General features: G+C 46.6%; 1 protein-coding gene across 1 annotated transcript in view; it reads left to right on the plus strand.

Moving 5' to 3' along the window:
* Positions 1 to 19,737, plus strand: part of LOC140391319 (phosphatidylinositol-binding clathrin assembly protein-like) — a 170,281-nt gene that overhangs the window by 102,401 nt on the left and 48,143 nt on the right. The window contains exons 11-12 of the mRNA XM_072475910.1: positions 8,073 to 8,212; positions 9,917 to 10,017. Coding sequence (XP_072332011.1) covers positions 8,073 to 8,212; positions 9,917 to 10,017 — 241 coding nt within the window. The remainder of the gene's footprint in view (positions 1 to 8,072; positions 8,213 to 9,916; positions 10,018 to 19,737) is intronic.

Here is a 19,737-nt window from a genome sequence, read left to right on the forward strand (position 1 = left end):
GGCCATATTGGCCCATATTCCTGTTAAATGTGGATGCCGCGGTTCTTCCCAAGTGTTGGCGCTTAGGTTGGAGGAGTGTCTTCTGAAGGTTGTTGGGGAGGATCAGATGGGGTTTGCAAAGAGTAGGCAGTTGTCCTCCGATGTGCGCCGCATGTTAAACATGGTGCACTTTTCATCAGAGTGGAGGGGCGCAGGAGGTGGTGGTGGCACTGAAGGCGTTTGAATGAGGAGAGTGGAGTTATTTGTTTGCGGTGTTGGAACGGTTTGGTATTGGGCCTATGTTTGTGGCATGGGTCAATTGGTGTCTAAGGAAGGCAAGTGTTTGCACACATGAGGTGAACTCTGGGTATTTTCAACTGCACAGGGGAACAGGAAGTGGTGCCCCACGTCCCCTCTTTTGTTTGCACTGGTGCTAGAACCCTTGGTCATTGCGCTAAGGGGCTGCTTAAGCGATTTGGGCTTTTTCGGGATACAAATTGAATTTGGAAAGAGCAAGTGCTTTTTGGTCTCCCCACTAGGGACGGGAGTTGGCTTGAGGAGATTGCCGTTTTGTGTGGTGACTACTCACTTCAGGTATTTGGGGGTGCAGGTAGCTCGGGACTGGGCCCGACTCCATAAATTGAATTTTATGAACCTGATGAGCAGAGTCCAGGCGGATTTGTTGAGGTGGGACTGCCTCCCCCAATCACTGACAGGCGGGTTTAGGCAGAAAGAGTGTTTTTCCAGTGTTTCCCGAAATAATTTTTTATGGGGGTGTAACAGTTGATTTTGGCTGTCTGGGCAAGTAAGGTAGCGAGGATTCGGAAGACGGTGCTTCAGAGGGGGGCACCAGTCAGGGTTTGGCTCTACTAAATCTGATGTATTATTATTGGGTGGCGACTGCCGAGAAGGTGCGAGGCTGGGATAGGGAGCCGGAGGCAATGTGGGTGAGGATGGAGGCAGGCTCTTGTAGGGGGGCTGGGGTTGCAGGCGCTGGCAATCGCTTCCGGTTACCCCATTGAAATATTCGGGTAGTCCGGTGGGGGTGGTGGCCATGCTGAAGATATGGAGGCAATTTCGGTGACATTTTAAGTTGGTGGCTGGGTCGAGACTGATGCCGATCCAAGAGAATTGCGTGTTTGAGCCGGCAAAATTGGATGCAAGGTTTCGGGGATGTGGGGAGCTGGGGTGGTGGAAATGAAGGACTTGTTTTTGGAAGGGCAGTTCGTCAGCTTGGAGGAGTTGATGAAGAAGTTTGGGATTCCATGCGGAGGGTGCCTTCAGGTATATGCAGTTGTAGGATTTTGCAAGGAAGATTTTCCTGACGTTTCTAGTGACACCGCCTTCCTTGTTTTTTTTCAAAACTTAAAAAATATATTTAGAGATCCAATTCTTTTCTTTTCCCAAATAAGGGGCAATTTAGCATGGCCAATTCACCTACCCTGCACATCTTTGGGTTGTGGGGGTGAGACCCACGCGAACATTGGGAAAATGTGCATACTCCACACGGACAGCAGTGACCCAAGGCTGGGATTGAACCTGGGCCCTCAGCACTGTGAGGCAGCAGTGCTAACCACTGCACCACCAGCCACTGCCCTCGTTGTTGTTGGTGATGGGATGAAGGCGGGTCATCGCGGCGATTTATGCGATTCTGGAGGAGGATACGGTGTAGTCGGAGATGGTTAAGGCCAAGTGGGAGAGGAGCTGGGGGCGGTGCTGGAGATGGGGTTGTGTGAGGTGTTGCGGATGGTGAATGCTTCAACTTTGTGTGTGGGACTGTGCTTAATACAGCTAAAGATGGTGCACAGGGCGCACCTGACGGGGGGTCAAGGATGTTTGAGGGGGGAGAGGATATTTGCAAGCGGCGTGGGAGAGATACGGCCAACTATGTACATTTCTGGTCCTGCCCGAAGTTGGAGAAATTCTTTTTTTTAAAAAATATATTTTATTAAAGTTTTCAAACACAATTTTTCCACTTTACAAATCAACATAAAAAATAACACAATAACTAATAAGTAACATTATTTAAATAAAGTAGTGAACTAGCAACGTAACAAGAAATAGTGCCCCCCCCGGGCTGCTGCTGCTGACAATCTATTTTCCCTTAACGTTCCGCGAGATAGTCAAGGAACTGTTGCCACCGCCTGGAGAACCCCTGAACCGCTCCTCTCAACGCAAACTTCATCCGTTCCAGTTTTATGAACCCTACCATATCGTTTATCCAGGCCTCCACGCCGGGGCGATTTGCTTCCTTCCACACAAGTAAGATCCTTCGCCAGGCTACCAGGGACGCAAAAGCCAGAATATCGGCCTCTTTCGCCTCCTGCACTCCCGGCTCTTCCGCTACCCCAAATATAGCTAACCCCCAGCCTGGCTTGACCCGGACCTTCACCACCTTTGAAATCACCCTTGCCACTCCCCTCCAGTACTCCTCCAGTGCCGGACACGACCAGAACATATGTGTGTGGTTTGCCAGGCTTCCCAAGCACCTCCCGCACCTGTTCTCCACTCCGAAGAACCTGCTCAGTCTTGCTCCCGTCATGTGTGCTCTGCGTAGAACCTTGAATTGTATCTGGCTAAGTCTGGCACACGAGGAAGAGGAATTTACCCTACTCTATCAGCCCCTCCTCAATCTCCTCCCCCAGCTGCTCTTCCCATTTTCCTTTCAGCTCCTCTACCAGCGCCTCCCCCTCGTCTCTCATCTCCTGATATATTTTGGACACTTTGCCCTCCCTGACCCATACCCCCGAAATCACTCTATCCTGGATCCCCTGTGTCGGGAGCAGCGGAAATTCCCTCACCTGTTGCCTCGTAAACTCCCTCACTTGCATATATCTAAAGATATTCCCCGGGGGCAACTCATACTTTTCCTTCAGCGCTCCCAGGCTCGCAAACTCCCCATCAATAAACAAGTCTCTCAATCTCCTAATTCCTGCCCGATGCCAGCTCCGGAACCCTCCGTCCATCCTTCTTGGGACAAACCTATGGTTATTCCTGATCGGGGACCACACCGAGGCACCCGTCACCCCCCTGTGTCACCTCCATTGCCCCCAGATCCTTAAGGTTGCCACCACCACTGGGTTTGTGGTATACCTTTTCGGGGAAAGCGGTAGCGGCGCCGTCACCAGCGCCTTTAGGCTCGTTCCTTTACAGGACGCCATCTCCAGCCTCTTCCACGCCACACCCTCTCCCTCCCTCATCCACTTGCAAACCATCGCCACATTGGTGGCCCAGTAGTAGTCGTCCAGATTCGGCAACGCCAGTCCCCCTCTGTCCCTGCTACGCTGCAGGAACCCCCTCCTTACCCTCGGGGTCTTCCCTGCCCACACAAAACTAATCTCCTGCCTATTTTCTTGAAAAAGGCCTTAGTGATCAAAATGGGGAGACATTGAAACACAAAAAGAAACCTTGGGAGGACCATCATTTTTACCACCTGCACTCTGCCCGCCAGTGAGAGCGGCAGCATATCCCACCTCTTGAAATCCTCCTCCATCTGCTCCACCAGCCCCGTCAGATTGAGTTTGTGTAGAGTTCCCCAGCTCCTGGCTACCTGAATCCCCAAATATCGGAAGCTCTTTCCATTCTCCTTTAACGGCAGGGCGTATATCCCTCTTCCCTGATCCCCGGGGTGTACTACGAAAAGCTCACTCTTCCCCATATTTAGCCTATATCTCGCAAAATCTCCAAACTCCCTCAATATCTGCATAACCTCTGTCATCCCCTCTACAGGATCCACCACATATAGCAGTAGGTCATCTGCGTAGAGTGACACTCGATGTTCCCCTCCCCCATTCTAACCACCCCTCTCCATTTCCTAGAGTCTCTCAACGCTATGGCCAGTGGTTCAATTGCCAGCGCGAACAGTAATGGGGACGGGTGCACCCCTGCCTTCCCCTATGTAACCGAAAATACTCCGATCTCTGCCGATTTGTGACTACACTTGCCACTGGGGCCCCATATAGGAGTTTGACCCAACTGACAAACCCCTCCCCGAACCCAAACCTCCTCAACACCTCCCATAGATACTCCCACTCTACCCTATCGAATGCCTTCTCTGCATCCATCGCTACCACTATCTCTGCCTACCCCTCCGCTGGGGGCATCATTATCACCCCCAACAGCCGTCGCACGTTGAGATTCAGTTGTCTCCCCTTTACAAACCCTGTCTGGTCCCCCCTTCTCTGGCCTCGTTAAAGGTTCTCGCCAGCAGCGGGGCCAACAAGTCCACATATTTCCTGTAAAATTCCACCGGGAACCTGTCTGCTCCCGGGGCCTTCCCTGCCTGCATGTTCCCCAGCCCTTTAGTCACCTCATCCACCTCAATTGGCGCCCCCAGACCTGCCACCTCCTGCTCCTCCACCCTCCGGAACCTTAGTTGGTCCAGAAACTGATGCATCCCCTCTTTTCCCTCCGGGGGTTGGGACCTATATAGCCTCTCATAAAAGGTCTTAAACACCTCATTTACCTTCCCTGCTCTCCACTCCGTAGTCCCCGTTTCATTCCTGACTCCCCCAATTTCCCTCGCCGCTATACTCTTACGAAGCTGGTGGGCCAGCAGCCGTCTCGCCTTTTCCCCATATTCGTATCTCAACCCCTGTGCCTTCCTCCACTGTGCCTCTGCCTTCCCTGTGGTCAGCAGGTCAAACTCCGTCTGAAGTCTTTGCCTCTCTCTATATAGTCCTTCGTCCGGGGCCTCCGCATATCTTTTATCCACACTCAAAATCTCCCCCCACTAATCTCTCCCTTTCCTTGCCCTCTTTTTTTCTCCTTGTAAGCCATAATGGAGATCAACTCTCCCCTAACCACTGCCATCAGTGCTTCCCATACTACCCCCACCTGGATCTCCCCGTCATCATTGGCCTCCAGGTACCTCTCAATACATCCCCGCACCCTTCCACAGACCCCCTCATCCGCCAATAGTCCCACATCCAGTCGCCAGAGTGGGCGCTGTACCCTCTCCTCTCCTAGTTCCAGATCTACCCAGTGCGGGGCATGGTCTGAAATGGCTATGGCCGAATACTCCGTTCCTGCCATCTTCGAAATTAGTGCCCTGCTCAAAACAAAGAAATCTATCCGGGAGTATACCTTATGGACATGGGAGGAAAAGGAGAACTCTTTGGCCAACGGCCTGGCAAATCTCCACGGATCCACTCCCCCCATTTGCTCCATGAACCCCCTGAGCACCTTGGCCGCTGCCGGCCTTCTTCTGGTCCTGGATCTAGACCGATCTAACCCTGGATCCAGCACAGTATTGAAATCCCCCTCCCCGCCATTACCAGGCTTCCCACCTCCAGGTCCGGGATGCGTCCCAGCATCCGCTTCATAAATCCCGCGTCGTCCCAGTTCGGGGCATATACATTTACCAGCACGACCTCCTTTCCCTGCAATCTACCACTCACCATCACATATCTACCCCCGTTGTCCACCACTATATTCCTAGCCTCGAACGACACCCGTTTCCCCACCAATATAGCCACCCCTCCATTTTTCGCGTCCAACCCTGAGTGGAACATCTGTCCCACCCATCCTTTCCTTAACCTAACCTGATCCGCCACCTTCAGGTGCGTCTCCTGAAGCATGACCACGTCTGCCTTCAGTCCTATTAAGTGCGCGAACACTCGGGCCCTCTTAATCGGCCCATTTATGCCTCTCACATTCCACGTGATCAGCCGGATTGGCCCCCCCCTCCCCCGACGATTAGCCATCCCCTATTCTAGGCCAGCCTCCCGTCCCGACCACCTCTTCCCTTGCCAGCTCCCACTCGCTCCCAGCAGCAGCAACCCAGTTGACCCCCCCCCCACTAAATCCCCATCTAGCATGGTTACTCCCCCATGATGCTTCCGAAAGTCAGCTGACTCCAACTGACCCCGGCTTCTCCCCCCCCCCCCCAATGTGTGGCACTCTCATCCTTCTTGTGCCTATCTTCCCGCCATCATCTCCCTAGCACGGGGAAAAACCCGCGCTTTCCTGGATCCCCCCCCCCCCCCCCAATGGCGCAGCTCCCCCATCCCCCCCCTCAGTCCCTTTTTCCACCGGCGCCCACATTTCTCCGTGTCCCCCCCGTCAAGAAGAGAGAAAACCCCCGTCTATCGTCTCGATACTGTGAACCTCCCATTCTCCAATTTACATTTCTATACATCGACATCGTCGTCTCCCCCACAGCATCAGTCCCTCAGTTCTGGTCCAGTTTCTCTTCTTGGATGAAGGTCCATGTGAGGATGTGAATTCACCCTCGCCCACCATTTTGCATAACATGCCCGAGATGTATTCCATGGGCGTAGGGCCCTAAATCCCCTTTGGCAATCCCACAATCCAGATATTTTGCCTTATGTACTTTTTCTAGGTCATTCAACTTGGCTTTCAACAATCTATTCGTTTTAATCACCGAAGACAGTTTGGACTCCAGTGAGACCATCTGATTGCTATGTCCCCTCTATATTTGTGACAGTCTGATTAGTTTCCCCAGAGCTGCTTGTATGAGGGTCAAGGCCTTTTCAATTGATTTTTTCAGATCTTCCTGACACAATTCGTTGGTGCTTTTCAAATTCTTTGGGCAAGCTATTAGAAATAACCTCGGCTGTTAGTGGAGTAGATGGAGAACCAGAAACTTACTCGGCCATTTTACTTGTCGTTGAGCTCCAAGAGGCCTCCAACTCCTTCGAGTTTTTGCTCCGAGCTTTCTTTTCCCTAACTTTTTGGCATTTCAGTCATGAAAGACCTCTATTCCGATAACTACATTGGCTTCCGAAGAATAAACAATACGTGGCACCAAGAAAAGGGACAAAGTACAGTACTCCAGCAGGAGCCACCTTGTGCGTGTCTTCCCCCTGCATTATGCCACCAGAGGTCCCTAGCACTGAGCCATGATGCTTGTTTGGAGAGCCAGTGCAGACATGGTGGCCCAAATGGCCGCCACCTGGATGATAAAAATTCTGATTACCCCCAGAAAACCATTTCTGTTCCCATTCCTACTAAACTGTTGACCACTGAATATCCCTCCTTTTCTCCCTTGCACATAAGTGTGGCTCCCATTGTAGCTAGTCATCCTTCCTTTCAAATCCACCATCAACACTGGCCTCCCCAAAATGCCCACCCCTTAACCGCTCTTGTCTGCATACTGCTCCAAACCAGCCTCGCTGTCACATTTTTCTTCTCTCTCAATCTTTGAATATGTCGTCTCCTCCCGAACCCTCGCCAATTTTTCAAACCGGTTTCTGTTTCTGACATGGGACAGAAATTACCCCAATGGAAATTGCAACTTGTGTCAAAGAACAAAGAACAAAGAAATGTACAGCACAGGAACAGGCCCTTCGGCCCTCCAAGCCCGTGCCGACCATACTGCCCGACTAAACTACAATCTTCTACACTTCCTGGGTCCGTATCCTTCTATTCCCATCCTATTCATATATTTGTCAAGATGCCCCTTAAATGTCCCTATCGTCCCTGCCTCCACTACCTCCTCCGGTAGTGAGTTCCAGGCACCCACTACCCTCTGCGTAAAAAACTTGCCTCGTACATCTACTCTAAACTTTGCCCCTCTCACCTTAAACCTATGCCCCCTAGTAATTGACCCCTCTACCCTGGGGAAAAGCCTCTGACTATCCAAATGTGTCCTTCATGATTGTGATTGCAGTGCATTAGCGCCTCCTACTCCTTGACATATTTGCACCCCAGCACACTGTCCTCCTCTAGGCTGCTTTTCGTTCCCGCCTCGATGAGATTGCTTTAACTTGGTTCCATTCTTGCCTATCCGGGTCATAGACTGTAGGTAGACGCAATTTGGAGTTCACTTTCCTCTGAGTTTTCTGCATTTTTATGCTTTTACACTTGTAAAATATCACAACAAAAATATCAAGATGGTGCGGTATTTCATGATGTTTTGTGAACGTTGTTATTAAGATTTAAAAGAACATACAACTCCGCCCTTCTCAATATGTTAATTAAATTGTATTAGCTGAATGAAAATGGATCCCCCAGTTAGTTGTCCAATAAATTTTACATGTTAAATTGAACACCTGGTATATTTGGTTTGTTTGTGGCCACTTAAAATTGTTTTTCATGCATGTTAATGAGTTCAAGTTGCTTCCTGACAGGAACAGCGCTTGAGGGAACTTGCAAAGAAATCCTATCCATCTTCTGCAACAACTGCAGCATCACCCAGTTCTACCTCGGGTGGGAGTATCAGCACGACTGCAGCCATAGACCTCTTCTCAACACCTGGTTCTTCCAACAGGTTCAAGCTTTTCAGCTATTTTTGGCACCATAATCACCATGTTTGTGTTTTTTGGCTGTCTACTGAATTTGACCATGAGGGAGTGGGTTTCACTGCAGAGCCTCAGACTGTCCTTAACCAATGATGCACATCAGGAGCTTGGGGCAAAAATATTTTTTCATGCCGATTTCTTAATGAAATTGGATAAAAGACTGAGTCTGAAAGTCTCTATTGATTGATCTGGACTGATCATGGAGTATGGTAAATAATATCCGCGATTGATTTGAATAATGCACACTGACATTAGTCATTAATATGTGCAGAATCTGATAATACTGATACTATTATGGTAACGCAGACATATTATCCGATCATTATCACATTGATGCTTGTGCGAGTTTGCTGTGTGCATTTCCTATGATGCAAGTGACTACGCTTCACAAAGTACTTCATTGGCTGTAAAGCACTTTCAGTAGTCAAGTCTTTGTTTCAAAGAAAATTGAGACAGTACTAACTAAATCCAATGACAGGTTAAGTTTGCAGTGAGGAGCAATAATCAAGGGGAGCAGGGCAGATGCTTTCAATCCACAGAACCTTCCTCCACCTCGCCCTCAAAACAATTTTTTGAGAAGACAAAACCGTTTTCCGAATGTATAGCTGAGTCGACATTCAACACCCTAATTTTTAAATAATTTCCGATAGACCGGTGTATGAGCACTTTGGTTTAGTTTCCCTTGATTAAGGATGGAGGAGAACTGAGACCCACCACAAATCTATAACCCCTACTGGAGCTTCATTTGTGCCATCTGAGAAAGATCATATCAGTGTTGAAACCCATTCTCTGGTGGTCACGTTCCCTGAATGTCACTTTGTCATACCTCTTGACCAAGATACAGGGGAAACTGGGTCCCAGAATGATGTCAAGGCCTTGAGGAGAAGGAAAGAAAGATGATGGGGCACGGTTTTTATAAAGATGATTACACAAGAGATTTTTTTTGTCTATTTAATTTAAATTCATTCTCATCCGATTATCCAGCTAGAAGTATTTGCTCTTGCAAAGCATCCTGGTTCATATACAGTCCACTGACTGGTATTCTCGCTCTTAATCCCAGCTGCAACTATATTATACAGTTGTTTTCATTTGAGATTGGCATCTGGGTGTGGAATGATTGTAAGTCCTGACCTGTCTAAATGAAAGCTGATCAGCCACAGGCAGGCCTCAGCTTCCTCATTCAAGTGGCCTGGTGTGATGCAGTCGTCTAAAACTGCTTTTCCACTCCTATAAGTACAAACACAGTTTCTCCAGCAGGAAATTCTGATTTCTTCGAATAAAAGGTTCCTCGGGGTGACTGGGAGGAGAATGGGTTTCCTGTCCTAATGTGTTGTATGGGGTATTCTTCTTTAATGAATTTTTACAGTTGAATGGGAGTACTTGTTTTGGAATCCTTTTCATTCCTACAAAGTTCTTAATGATTACCCATTTACCTGTTTTGAAGCCAATTTTCTAGCCATAGTTGAATTTAAAATGATTAATATTTACCTTGCTGGAATATTTACCTTGCTGGAATATTTACCTTGCTGGAATATTTACCTTGCTGGAATATTTACCTTGCTGGAATATTTTGAAACTCAGTAAGATGTGAAATAGATTTTAAAAGCTTCTAATTGTGTTCACTTGGTTTGGAGTATAAGGTATAAGCAGCTGTTTTGAATTTCTCCTTGCAGCACTTCCAAAGTGCCAAATGACTTGCTTGATCTTCAGCCAACATTTCAGCCATCCATTCAATCTATCTCAACAGTACCCCCGGCAGCTAATACATGGGGAGGTAAGGTGTCTAGAAACATTTTTCATGTGGTTAAAAAAAACAACCTTAATCAATATTTATAAAACTTTTGCTAAATTTCATGTGTATTTTCAGAGCGTGAGATTATTTGATCAAAATGCATGAAAGATCTAAATATTGCTACTCTTGAAATTAAAACTAGTTTAAATAAGCAATAAAAAAATCATTTTTCAAGTAATCTAATTATGCAATAATGGGAAGGAATGCAGGTTTTCCCGTGGATTACCACAAAAAACATTTTACTACAGAGACACACGCAACCATGCTGAACAAGTGCAAAATCTGGATAATTGCAATCTGGTATTTTTAAGTGCCGTTTAAGCAGAAGGCGTCACCTATTTGTGTATCTCTTTTTCTAGTTTTTTTTTTATTGGACCATGTGTTCCGAGTGGTAGGTGGCGTGTATGGGTGGGGGTCGTTATGAACAGTAAACCAGCGCTACTGCATATCCGATGCCCAGTCTTGAATGATCTGTAATTTCCTTCAATTGAACCTTGGGAAGACTGAAACCATTGTCTTTGGCTTTGGCCACAACATCCCTACTATTCCTATTAATTCCATTCACAGCCCTGGCACCTTTCTTTAGCTAAACCAGATTGTTTGCAACCTCACTGAGCTATTTAACCACAAGCTGAACTTTGATCTGATATTCGTCCTCATCACAAAGACATTCAGCCTGTGTCCTTGCATGCTCCCACTGTTCTTAGATTTTGGCTTTCTTTAATTCCACTCCACCTTGAGTCAGTTGGTCCCAAAATGCAGCATGCTCTCCCATTATTTCTCTATAATGCTGTCTATATTTCCAGTCGTTAACTTTTTGTAGTGCTTTGGTATGTGATTTTACTTGAATTGTTGAATGCTGTTGGTAGTGTTTCTTATCGCACGAGTTGGTAGAATGGACTTTTCATTGGAGAACAAAACTTAATAATTGACTATTTGAGTCGATCACAGTTTTTCGAAGTACGGAAATGTGAGGTCTTTTAAAGGGCGTGACGTTATAGTAGTCACAAAACATGACACCTAAAATTTGTTGGTTCAAACCTGCCCCCAGAATTAAGTTATTAAACTAGGCTGATCTTTCAGTACACTTTGAAGGGAATGCTGCTGTTGGAGATGCTATTGTTGGATACTCAGATGAATCTTTGGGAGGGGGGGGGATTGTCAGTGGTGCATTCATATCATTTACTGTTTGTAGAATTCATGGTGTGCACAACCTGGCTGCTGTGTTGCCCATGTAGCAAAAATGCTGACAGTTGAAAATCATAGAATCCCTATAATGCAGAAGGAGGCCATTCAGCCCATTGAGTCTGCACAAACCCTTTGAAAGAGCATCTTACCCAAGCCCTAACCCTATCCCTTGCAACCCCGTAACTCCATCTAACCTATGCATCCCTGGACACTAGAGGACAATTTTAGCTTGGCCAATCCACTGACCTGCACATCTTTGGATTGTGGGAGGAAACTGCAGGGCCCAGAGGAAATCCACGCAGACACGGGGAGAACGTGCAAACTCCACACAGACAGACACCCAAGGCTGGAATTGAATCTGGGGCCCTGGTGCTGTGAGTCAGCAGTGCTAACCACTGTGCTCCCCTAAAATAGTTGGTTTAAATGCTATAGATTATCCGAAAGAATCAAAGGGTATGATAGCGAAGGGAATGATTGTTATTTTTTTTCTATATAGATCCGTTTTTATGCTCAACCAGTTGCACACTGTTGTTAACGTTTGATTCCAGATACAATAGTGATAATCTGAGAAAAGTTAAAATTCAATACATTTTTGAAATCATAGTTGTAAGAATAACATTTTAAAATAATAGTTCATCCAGTGTGAACACGTTCAAATGTTCGATTTCCGTCGTGAGACATAGCTGTCAAAAATTAATTCTAGTCCAGGGTCATATGATTGACCAGGTGGTTAACCCTGCAAGAAATTAAGCGATCTTAAAAATAAAATTAAAATTAAAATGTATCCGTCCATAATCTGCTTAAATTTACTAAGTGATGCAGGTATTTTACTCAGTGTATTCTTGCCGTCCACCTATTGGATAATAAAGCAGGGAAAACTAGTCCTCTGTTATTGTGAGTATCTAAAATACCTGTTGATATTTTGTCCAGGTAATTTCTATGGGCATCTGCGGTGACCTTCCTGTGAAAGGAAGCAAATGCTAATAAAATGTGTCTAGATAGTAAAGTGAAGATCATGGCACTCCAGTATGCCTGCTTGGTTGGAAACATTTACTCCTCACTCAAATAGGATTTAAAAAAAAACAAGTTTATTAAGAAATGTTCATTTTAAATAAACACACACAAAATAATTAACCGATATAACACAATAGAAGAAAGAGACAAACAAGCAAAAATACATTAACTTTAACCCAGAAAACTAAACTAAACCCCCTAACAGCTGACTGCTCCTTGAAAAAGGTAATGAATGGCTGCCATTTAGCTAGAACTCTTCTATTGATCCTCTAATGGTGTACTTGATTGATCTTCTCCAAATGTAGAAAAAAGCATGAGGACACCCAACCAAGCCGAGACACTGGGAGGCATAGGAGACCTCTACCAAGCAGAAATTGTCTACAAGCTGTCGGCGAGGTGAAGGCGAGGACATGCGCCTTCACCCCGACTGAAGCACCAAATTTACATTGAGTATCTCCAACATGGTGTTAAAGAAAGAGACCCAGAGGGCAGCACGGTGGCGCAGTGGGTTAGCACTGCGGCCTCACAGCGCCGAGGTCCCAGGTTTGATCCCGGCTCTGGGTCACTGTCCGTGTGGAGTTTGCATGCTCTCCCCGTGTTTGCGTGGGTCTGACCCCTACAACCCAAATATGTGCAAGCTAGGTGGATTGGCCACGCTAAATTGCCCCTTAATTGAAAAAAAAAATGAATTGGGTACTCTAAAATTTTAAAAAAAAAGAGACCCAGAAGTTTACCAACTTGGGCAAGATCAGAACATGTGTGTATGTGATTAGTCGGCCCCCGAGAGCAGCGCACACAATTATCCTCCATTCCAGAGAAGAATCCACTCATCCTCGCTTTAGTCAGATGTGCCCCGTGCACCACCTTGAATTGAATCAAACTTAGCCGAAGACATGGAGTTGACCCTGTGAAGGGCCTCACTCCTTACCTCAGCACCCAAAGCCGGACCCAATTCACCCTCCCATTTCGCCCTTGCCTCACTCAACGGAGCCGACTCAACTGAGAGGATATGGCCATATATACCTGAAATAGTCCCCCATCAGACCCGGCCAAAATCAAAATCCTCTTCAGCAGGGAAAAAGGTGGTGCCAAGGGAAAAGAGGGGAACACCTTGCACGTATAATCGTGAATCTGCAAAGACTGGAACCAGGCAGCTGAAAGTTCTCTGTCAATTCCTTAAAACTAGCAAATCTCCCCTCCACGAAAAGGTCTCCAAACCTCTTCAGACCCTTCCCCTCCTATGACTTAAACGTTGAATCCAAACCCACTGCAGAAAAAGGTGTTTTTTGCAGATGGGAGCTAGCGAAGGCAGGGAACAGAGCTTGAAATGCTTCCAAATTCTCTGGGTGGGGACCACCACTGGATTTGGGAAAAATCTCACCAGAGAGAAAGTCAGTGATGCAGTAACTATTGCGTGAAGGGTAGAAACATTGCAGGCAGGGGCTTGCTCCCATATGAAACCAGGATCACTGAAACACAACATCTTCTGAATATTGGCTCCCAATAGAAAAACAATAAATTGGGTAGAACCAAGCCCCCTGATTGTCTATCTATTTGGAGAACAGCCACCGGACCCCACCAGAGAGTCAGGGTGGACAAGATCTTAGAGACAGAAAACAGAACCCTTTTATTTCTTAATATTGTCACACCCCTGCCCCTACTATTGAAACCTGAATGAAAGACTTGTCCTACCCACCCTTCCTCAACCTTGTCTGGTCCCTGACCCGCAAATCATAGAATTATCATAGAATTTACAGTGCAGAAAGAGGGCATTCGGCCCATCGAGTCTGCACCAGCTCTTGGAAAGAGCACCCTACCCAAGGTCAACACCTCCATCCTATCCCCATAACACAGTAACCCCACCCAACACTAAGGGCAATTTTGGACACTAAGGGCAATTTATCATGGCCAATTCACCTAACCTGTACATCTTTGGACTGTGGGAGGAAACCGGAGCACCCGCAGGAAACCCACGCGCACACACAGGGAGGATGTGGAGACTCCGCACAGACAGTGACCCAAGCCGGAATCGAACCTAGGACCCTGGAGCTGTGAAGCAATTGTGCTATCCACAATGCTACCGTACTGCCCATGAGTCCATAGAATCCCTGCAGTGCAGATGGAGGCCATTTGGCCCATCGAGCCTGCACCGACCCTCTGAAAGATCAACCTACCTAGGCCCCCGTCCGATCCCTGTAACCCCACCTAACTTGCACATCCCTGGTCACTAAGGGACAATTTTGAATGGCCAATCCACCTAACGTGCACATCTTTGGAGTCTCTTGCAAAAACACCACATTATGGAGTTTAAACTCTTACGGTGAGCCAATACTTTCAACCTTTTCACTGAGTCATTCAAACCCCTAACGTTCCAGGTGATTCAATGGATTTGGGGTCTCCCACCCCCCCTCTCAATCTGGAGTCAGCCATTTCCAAGGGAGATTATCCAAAAGCTACGTAAAAGCTACAGCGACCAGGCCCATCCAAGATGCCTGCCAAACCAAATCAAAAGACTGAACAAAGAATAATCTGCAGGCACCATCAGCAAACTTCTTCCACCCTCACACTCCCCCTGCCATCGTCCTGGAGTACTACCATATCCAAATACACATAAAAATAAAGGTATGGCAAACACAAACAACTACAATCTACTTCTAACACGCCTAAACAAAGCAAGAACTCTGAGGTCATTGTCTAAGAAACCAACCCTTCAAAAGTGCTCCTGTTGGCTAACCCCTGGATTAACAGGGAGGCTCCCAACTAGAATTAAGAAAAATGATTGAAAACAACAAAATACTAAAACACCATAAATCATTGCGCTCCGAAAGGGAGCTGTATATTATAACAAACAAAACAATCCCACGTAGAACTAAATCCCAAATTTAAGCACAAACTCTTAAAACTTCAACCCCAAAAAGAACAGGAAAACGAAAGAATAAACATGGAACCCCAATAATGCAACAATCCGCAACACCCATACCGCACCCAACCGTGTTTCTTAGCAAAGGAATCCACTTCTGGTGCATAAAATAAATAGTACTTTCCATGGAATGTCACTCTTAGCCGAGCCAGGTAGACCATAACGAACTGGACTCCACTTTTATCCAGGGCGGCCTTCGCTCTATTGAACACAGCCCTCTTCTTTGCTAGCTCCGCTGTCACGTCTTGGTAGAAGCTGATGGCGTGATCCTTCCATTTAAAGTCTCGATGCTCCCATTGCCCATTTCAGAACTCGCTCTTTCTCTTTGAAGCTATGGAACTTCACTATTACCACACGCAGTGGCTCCTCAAGATGAGGCCTCTGCCGAGTGTACAGTGGCGTGGTCCAACTCGGGAGGGAATGGAATCACCCCCCCCCCCCCCCCCCCCCCCCCCCCCCCATCCCCACCATTTTGCTGAACATCTCTGCGAAGCACACTGTGCCTTCCATCCATCTGGCAGCCCCAAAATTTGAATGTTTTGCCTCCTGTACCGATTCTCTAAATCATTTGCCTTGGCCTTCAACTACTTATTCATTTCAGTCACTAAAGCCATCTCTTCCTGTGAGGCAATATGATCACTGTGTCATGAAAGGGCCACTTCCATATCTTTAACTGCGGCTCCATGGGCTTCCCACGGTTTCACTTGGATGGGGGCCAAGGCCTTCTCCATTGGTTTTCGGAGGTCCTTAACACAATCTTCCAGTGTTTATCAAATTTCTTTGCCAAGGTACTCTAAAGCAGCTCGCCCATTAGTAGAGTGGCCGGAGCCCCAGAGGCTGGCTCCACCATTATATCTGCCGACAAACTTGGAGAGGATTCCGTCGCCGAACTTGTGCTGTCCATCTTCTGTCCCCTGAACTTTCTGGGCATTTCAATCATATTGGATCCCTATTCCATTAATTATGTTGGTTTTCAAAAGAAGATACTGCCTGATACTGAGAGAAAAGGGCAAAAAGTGCAGTATTCTAACGGGAACCACCTTGTTCGTGTCTTTCCCCTACGTTCCAGTACTGGAAGTCCCCTCACTCATCTAGGGTGATGGATAAAACATTTTAGAAAAAATCCTTACTCGTATATTTTTAATTGATATATCCAAAGATGTAGCAAGTTTGATTTTTAAAAGTCTTAAAGTCTATTTAATATTGTCTAAACTTAATAATAATAATAATCACTTATTGTCACAAGTAGGCTTCAATGAAGTTACTGTGAAAAGTCCCAAGTCGCCACATTCCGGCGCCTGTTTGGGGAGGCTGGTACGAGAATTGAACTCTCGCTGCTGGCTGTGTTCTGCATTACAAACTAGTTCTTTAGCCCAGTGTGCTAAACCAGACCCCAGGTTAGTTCTGATAAACTCTTTTTACCAGTTCCCAGGTTAGTTCTGATAAACCTTTTTCCAAGTCAGAAAGAATGAGATTTAAGGATCATTTGGACTGTCAGCTGTAGTATCTCCCGCAGCCCAGTTGCTTTTTGGATGCAATCCGTACACAAAATTGTTTCTTGTTGGCATTTGTTTGTTGGAGCATGATAGCTTTCCCATTGCTTCTGCACCTTGCCACTGTGCTGAGTAAAGCTTTAGTCTTTCCACACAGTAAATAACATTTAGGATGAATTATGCTTTGTATACCCTAATACATTCAAGAACCATTGCTGTAGGAAATCTAACCTTCCTGTCAGATATGGAATGATGTGCACTTGATAAACATAATATACAGAAAATGTTCAAAACTCTTCGGTAAGGTAGCACCTGTGGAGAGAGCTGTAGTTAATGTTTCATGTTGATGACCTTTAGAATAAAAAGGGTAGGGTGGGGGAAAGAACAAACCAGGCCAAAAGTGGTGATGGTTCAAGGAACATGGAGTTAGTTTGGGATCAGTGAAGAAATAGAAGATGGGACCAGAAGAGGTGTAAATGTAACTGCAGAATTATTACTAGCTGTCTGAGAAAATTGGAGCATTTTATATGATCTAACATCTCTCAAGTGCAAGTTATTGTTTGTTATAGGTAATTTATTCATGACGAATGATTTATCATCTCATTAAAATGTATCTGTTGAATTAACCTTTATGCCCAGTTTATAAAGCCAATATTCTTTCAAATGTCAAAACGGAGAAAAAAAAAATGCAATAATCTGGTATCCTTGCTGGTCTAGTTGAAGTGTTAGTGATGGATATTCTTTCTGTGCGAATCATGCGTTTGTCAATATTAGCTAAAACCGATAGCCAGTTGCGAGAATTCCTTTCCATATTATACCATCATATGTCAACTGTCAATTAGTCACTTGCAGCTGCAGCCATATATGCAACTTTTCCAAAATCTTCATAGAAAATAGAGGAAACATCAAAAACTGAGCAATGTTCAAAGAATACCAACGCAAGTGGAATGTCAAGTCGGAGACTTAGAAAATAAAAGCTAGTGTGTGTGTAATTACACAACACAGTGACTGGTCTCATCATTCCACTATTCATGATTCATTTATAAAGCTAGCTTCTGTTTCTCCTGAATGATAACCCAGATGCTGTGGTTTAGCCTTGATTGCAGAATGCAGCTGGATGTTTATGCAAGAATTAATTCAGTATGTTTTACATTCAGCACATTTGGCTTGATATGCATCCGTTATTAAATATTTACAATATATTGCAATTAATGAGTCACGGTTTACCATAAAAGCTTAGCTGATGACACTACATGTCAGACTCCAGCAGTCTGATTTCAAACAATATATTGAGAGATTTAATACGGTGGAGGTGAGAGACACTGGGCCGATGTCTAAAATTCCTGTTTAATTATAAACTGGCCCTATACTGGAGAAAGTGTTCAATGTTCTGCAATAAAGACACTTCACCAGACTTTCATCACCAGACATTTTGTGGTGGGAGGGAAGGCGCTGGGGGTGCAACTGGGGATGCAATCGCTTGCAGCATCACCGTGCCAACCCTGAAGCTGAAGGCCATTCCGGGGCAACCCCTGACCCTGCCTGTCTGGCCCACTGATCACCCATAAACCCCCCCCCCCCTCCCGACTGCCGAGGGTCTGGCTTTGCAGCTGAAGGCTATTGCTAATTGGGAATTGTAAGTCATGGTTAAGTGAGCACTTGGCACATGGCAAATGGGTTCCCTGGGTAGGCGGGCCATGTAGCATGTGGGCGTCATTGCCTAGAATTCCAATCGCACCTTGATGCCTGGACACTGTGTGGGAGTCAACACCCAGGGCATGAGACACAGCTCCTGGAACATGACCACTAGACAGACAAAGGGTCCAGGGGTCAGCCTGTATTGCGGAAAAATATGTCAGAGGCATCATAATGTTTGTTTAAAAAGTTATTTAATGTGCTGTACAATACCCTATTCCCGATAGTGCTGACCCCTGCAGGCTCCCTACCCCGGTGCCCTCAGTGATGCTCGACGTGCCTGGCCCTCATGGCTCTACCACTACATATTGGTGTTTCCCCAGGACGCACATCTGAGGTGTAGGCAGCTCTAAGGAGGTGAGGATTCTCAAGTCCGGCACCCCACCGCCAGTCTGGGCACTATACCCAGCCAATTACGGGTGAGCTTTTCCTGAGGGGAAACAGAGAGGACATAGTTAGCCACATGCGTGATTCACAATTGTAGGGTGGGAGTGAAGGGAGGGTTGAGATGGAGAGAGGTTGTAGGGAGTGCTGAAGGGAGAGGGGGATGGAGGGAGGGTTGCGGGTCACCTGGGGGGAATGCTCCCTTTGGGGAGTGGGGGATTGGTGTCTACTCAATCGTGCCACCCGGTGTAGGTCATTGACCACCTTGCGACACTGGAGGCCAGTCCTCCTGGTCACACTGCCCAAACTGATGTTGCCGCCACACGTCCCAGGCAGTATTTGCTGCCTTGTGGCTCACGTTCCGGGACCCTCGGAGGAACAGGACATCCCTCCTGGCCTCCACCGCATCCAGGAGCCTCCCCAGGTCGTCAGCATCCCCGAGTCTTGGGGCAGGTCTCTTCGCGCCATTGTTACGAGCTGGATGGGGATTGCTGAGAAAATGCAGCTTAAGTGCTGTTCAACGCTGTTAGCGGGGGGCTGGCGAGCGTAGTCCCGGCGAATCAACTGACGAGCCAGCATTTGGGGCAAGAAGCTGAGACCTCGTTAAGTGGACCAATTAACGTTGAATAGTGTTGCCGGCCTCGCTGTGCCGAGTGCCGGGAAACCCGTGGCAATTCCTGCTCGCTACAGCACTTGGAAATTGTTCTGGAGGATCGCGCCCTATGACTCTCTAACCCATATCCAAGGTTGATGGACATATCGCTGGTTGAATTATATATGTGGTTAGATAAATGAGCCACATGTTTCATGCTAATGTTTGAGGTCAAAGTCATTCATATATTTGTTTGCAGTCACTTTAATTTTACGTGATGCCTGATTTCTCCTCCACACTATTTTCTCCTTTCCTCCTGGGTAAGAGGAAAGAGAAAGGAAACCGCTGTTTATCTCTATAACTTTTTCCCAAGTGTTTTTTTTTGGCCAGGAGAGTTCCTTATTTATATTAGATCA

The sequence above is a fragment of the Scyliorhinus torazame genome, chromosome 15, assembly GCF_047496885.1.
Source record: "Scyliorhinus torazame isolate Kashiwa2021f chromosome 15, sScyTor2.1, whole genome shotgun sequence".
NCBI lineage: Eukaryota > Metazoa > Chordata > Chondrichthyes > Carcharhiniformes > Scyliorhinidae > Scyliorhinus > Scyliorhinus torazame.